Source organism: Etheostoma cragini, chromosome 17 (genome assembly GCF_013103735.1).
Source record: "Etheostoma cragini isolate CJK2018 chromosome 17, CSU_Ecrag_1.0, whole genome shotgun sequence".
Taxonomy (NCBI): domain Eukaryota; kingdom Metazoa; phylum Chordata; class Actinopteri; order Perciformes; family Percidae; genus Etheostoma; species Etheostoma cragini.
In genome coordinates this window covers 12252391-12257326 of record NC_048423.1, presented here as the reverse complement: position 1 = coordinate 12257326, position 4936 = coordinate 12252391, and the positions used below count along the sequence as shown (strand labels likewise).

General features: G+C 42.3%; 1 protein-coding gene across 2 annotated transcripts in view; it reads left to right on the top strand.

The window, feature by feature from the left end:
* The first annotated feature begins 2872 nt into the window (after positions 1 to 2872).
* The window catches only part of LOC117960191 (Kv channel-interacting protein 2), an 85446-nt gene continuing 83382 nt past the window's right edge, over positions 2873 to 4936 (top strand). Inside the window, exon 1 of one of the 2 annotated variants that reach the window (XM_034897888.1) lies at positions 2873 to 3165. In XM_034897888.1, coding sequence (XP_034753779.1) covers positions 3093 to 3165 — 73 coding nt within the window. In that variant the 5' untranslated portion in view covers positions 2873 to 3092. The remainder of the gene's footprint in view (positions 3166 to 4936) is intronic. The other variant, XM_034897892.1, reaches the window with a different exon arrangement.

Here is a 4936-nt window from a genome sequence, read left to right as displayed (position 1 = left end):
GTATAAAAGTCTCAAAGAGGATTTTGTGATGACTTATTGCTAGGATCATGCTGTAGGCTAACACTGTCAAATAAATGAAAATACAGAGGTCTGTCACAAAATCTACCCATTATCAACAATAGTTATAGATCGAGTAAGTCAATTGCAGGAGATGGTCTTGAATCAGAAGCATGGAAAGACCCTTCTCTCTCCTTTAATGTTTTCTGTTGTTGAAAATATGGATGCAAACAACGCTTACAAAACAACAGCAGACCTCCTTACCCGGCTGGCATCGTGCCCGGTACCTGTTATACTGTTCTGGGCTACAACAAGGCTGTTTCTGGGTCACTGCTCAGCTATGGACGTGTGCACATCCACATGTAGGATTGTCTAGAAGTCCCGACCTCACCACTAACCCCGCAGCCTCCTCAGCTATGACTCGCGGATTCTTTATTTTGGCTCTAAATCACTAAATCCCCTCTAAATCCCGAATCGATCTCCCCATCTCCCCTATACTTCATTCTTGCACACTCCCCCTCCCTTTCATTTAGAATACACCTCTCCTTGTCTCCTTTCATTTACCACACACAGAAATACAATCACTATCCAATCATCCGTATCTGTGAAATATTATGTTGGTATTAGATGACAGAAAAAACAGGCCTTGTGGTTATTGTGGGCCTCCCTCTGTTGTTTTGGCTGCACACGGGGTTTGAATGAGGCTTGGGGGGGAACATCCAACTCCTTATGACCTTAACTCACCTCTTTTCCAGAATGTTTTGGTGCCTTTCATTGAGACTTTACACTCAAAATGTAAATGATCACAGATAAACCAACAATGGGCATATATATGGTAATGAGAATAGAAGCCAGGGCACTATTAGCAAATGGCCACCTGCTGCTCCTAAAGTTGTCAAATAAGCAAAGCTGAGACCTGCAACATCAAGGTTTCTTGTTGTCTGCTGGGTTAAAAAAGCAAGTGGCAGTGGTTGTCAGAGATTGAAGAAGTAGACTAGGCTTATTATTTATTATTTATTTTGAAAGGGATATGGAAAATTTGATTTAGATTTTTTATTCCACCTTGAAAGTGGGCATTAGGTCTTACACTTTAAACAACCTACTGTAGTTGATTTAATGTGTCCTCCCACCCCATTTGGACACAGGGTTTAAATACTCTCCATGCAAATAATTTGTACAAACAGGGATGAGGGCACACACTTAACAATGACGCAAATGGTTTTTTGAAGATTAAAAAAAGAGCTTTAAAGACAAATCCTGCCTTACAAATGCATCTGTGCACACCTGGCTAATCGCTTTGGGAAGTAAGCGCTTTTGGGAGTGACAGTTTCATATATTTACAAAAAATGTCAGGTGCAACCTCCCGTAGTTTCCCTGGGTTTCAGATGTCGTTGGACAATCCCACAAGCACTTAATTTGAGGCATACCAGGCCCTTGGATTTCTCTGTGAAAGACAAAACTGTCGAGGCATATTTAATAGTAAAAACAATTACTTGATGAACAAAATCAAATAAGATGAGAATCTACATTAACAACACTATCCTCCTGAACCAATCTACATAACTGTCACACTGTAATGCATGGTTTACCTGGAACATGCAGGTCCAGGGCTACATGTCATGCACATTTGCATGTAGACATTATGGGAATGCAACACGTTACAAAGGCACACTTGGATTATTTCAGTGACAGATATGATACGTAAGGCAGCCCCATTGGAAGACAAGCTCTTATGGCCAACCTTTCGGTGACTCTTGTCTGATTTAGATTCCTGAGAGATCAGGATGGTGTAATCTAGCACCCAGCACACTTTGCACCCTTCCTTCAGCAGGGGCAAGGGGCGAGAACCTCTAAATAAAAGAATAACTTCACCACAGAGAAAAACACAGACAGATATTACAATTGTTCACTAGTGAATTTGGGGGCGGGGGGCCCCATGTTTAAAGAAAACCCCTGCCTCTCAGCCAGCCTGAGTCGGCCACTGTAATTGTTCATGCTTGAGATAAACGAATGAGCGGATGTATAGAGAGCATTGTTGGTGCAATCTCTGATATAATGTAGGGCAATATGGCATTAAAGACAGCTTGCTTGACAGATTGTGACCAGAGAGAGAGAGAGAGAGAGAGAGAATTTATAGTCAGAACCTCTGCCTGGCAGCAGCGTGCTCCTCGTTGCCCCTGCTGATGTCTCTGTACACATCCGACACGGCTCTGACTCAGTGGAGAGCATCAGAAGAGGTGGTGTGATGATGGTATTAATGGCAGAGAGGCAGGCTGACGACCAAGTGTGTGTCTACATGAATGGAACCAGATAGATATGGTTACACTTTACAATACGATGCACAAAAATGTGAGGACTGTAGTTACTAAGGAAGATGTGAGGAACAAATCGGGAACGACCTGATAATTAATAACTCTGAGACAGAAATATCACAGAATTAGTAATGGTTAGTTCACTGAATAATTAGGTACTGATTAGTTCACTAAATCATTAGGTTGTTGTTAGGGTACAAATAGCCCATATGTGAATCATACTCGGTGGCAGTAAGATGTCCATCATTACTTCATGATTATCTGATCCTAACTTAGGCTACCTTTTATGTCCCACATTATCATTTATGCTACTATAGCCTTCGATTTGGAGTCATTAAGGAAGCCCTCCTTCACGATTCACTAATTATCCGAGTGTTCCCGATTCATTTCTCACTTATCTGTAGGCTACATGTGTATGTCCACAAAAAAAAACTATCCAAACCAAAGCAGTTCATGTAAAAGATTGAGACACTTTCTGTATTTGTCTTCCTTTCTCAATGTGTTTGCGCTGAAGCGTGTGCGCGTTTGTGCGCACGCGCGTGCCAGCCCGCGTGTGAGTGTGTCGAACAGAAGCGCGCTTGGTTCACACAGCTCCTGGAAGCGCACTCAGAGACAGACACGGGGAATAGCAACTTACATGGCTCTCTTTTTCATCTATGGCACATCAATTATGACTTGTTAACGGTAGTAGCCATCCTCCCTGAAGGCAGACAACAAAATCACAAATAAATTCGCCAACATATCTGTTTCCTACAGTTTCACATTGCGGCGCACACGGTGAAAATGAAGGCGAAAAACCGTGACCAAAGCCTGTCGGACTCCAGAGAGATGGACGGATCCTACGACCAGCTAACGGGTGAGTACACCGGCGTCTGAAACACCGGGGGATGCTGTATGATTGCCTGCAGAAAAAAAGATTCAATACGTAAGCTGATATTCTTAAAAAAGCCCGGTCCACTAACTTCAGGAGGCTTTGAAATCTCACAACCTGTCCATCATCCATCTCATCACCAAACGAAAAAGAACCGAATATGTTTGTTTTTTTTACATATTAGCCTATGTTTATTTGTAGGCTACTGCAAGTTTTTAAGTTTATATCATTTTTGGTACTTTAATTTCCAGCTTCCATGGTAACCATCTCGCTGTTGTATTGACGTGGTTAATGTGTTACCCAACTAAAGTTGTGCAGCGTTTACAGTTTTATTTCCTAAGGGAAAAAGGACGACTATTTTGAAAAAGAAAAGAAAAAGCACATATTGAATCTTTTAATGTCCGTGTTGCATGTCAGTTTGTTTGCATTGTAATGTTGAGTGAATGATGTTTTTTTTTTTTTTGTCAACAAATTTAAGACAGCAGTGTGATTTCTGCTGGCCTGGCTCAGCTATGGGAGACCACCTTATTGTTGCTGTCTTAGCTGTTGATGCGCGGTTGGTAACCTTTCGGAACGATCTGATGCTCACATTGTGGAGCAGATTTCTTTGTTTTGGTGTGATATCACTTCTGACAGAAATCTCTCATATCACCGTTATCTGCCGTATGGTTATGGTGGAAAAAGAGTGGACACATTGTATGCAAAGCACAGCAGACATCTGAGCGACCGATTTTCAACCGGGTTCATGTGTGGGAGTCTGCTCTGTGGCTTGAAAAAAAAAAAAAAAAACCTTCTGTCCTTTTAGCTGTTGTGATTTTTCTCTCTCTCTGTGGGGTGAGCGGGCTGATGACACCCACCAGTTTTGAATCGATCAGATTCAGCAGTTTATTGAGTGACAGCTGAGCATGCACATACATGTGCTTTGTATGTGGTCCTTTGTGAGCAGAGCACTCTCTTAAGGTGTTTCCCCGTAACAACAGCCTCCCATTGTCACATTATAGCTCCTAGCTCTCCCCTGCTTATGTGAGCACCGTTTGCCTTGTTGCCAGGGCCAGCTGCCTAAATAAAATGCTTGCTTTATGCCTGAACACATCTCAGGCCTGCAGAGGGAACAATGTGCCTGTCCAGACAGCTGTGTGCCTCTGGCTCAACAGGGACACTATAATCTCATTTGCACAAGGCCACGCATTAGCAGCAAAGCAGCGTTTTGTCACACATGTAATGCATCCTAAATTAAGAAAAGATTGCAAGGTGTCTCGGTGAAACCATGTTAACTTGCATGCCCAACGGACATGCATTATGTGGGTATTTTCTGCTGGGTTTATCTATGAATATTTTTGTGTGTATCAAAGCATGTGTGTGAGTAGCCTATGCACATGTGGGTGTGTATAAAAAACAGAAAGCAGTGGGGGACCAAGTTATTCAATGTGGTGGAGCAGTTTACTCCTGGCAGAGTTTTTAATGACTTTTTCAAAGGTTTGAATTGGATGGTTAATTCATCTTTGTAAGACGATGTTACTCTAAAACACACTTAGCCCTGATGGTTGGCATGGTTATCAGGGCTGGCTCTCACCAATAAGAGTAATGAAGATGTGATGCAGCTAAAGCTGTGGAGATATACAGTAATGCTGTTCTTGTGTTTATGGCAATTTTTATTATTATAGGCACAGCTGACCGCTAAGTAAGTGTGTGTGTGTGTGTGTGTGTGTGTGTGTGTGTGTGTGTGTGTGTGTGTGTGTGTGTGTGTGTGTGTGTG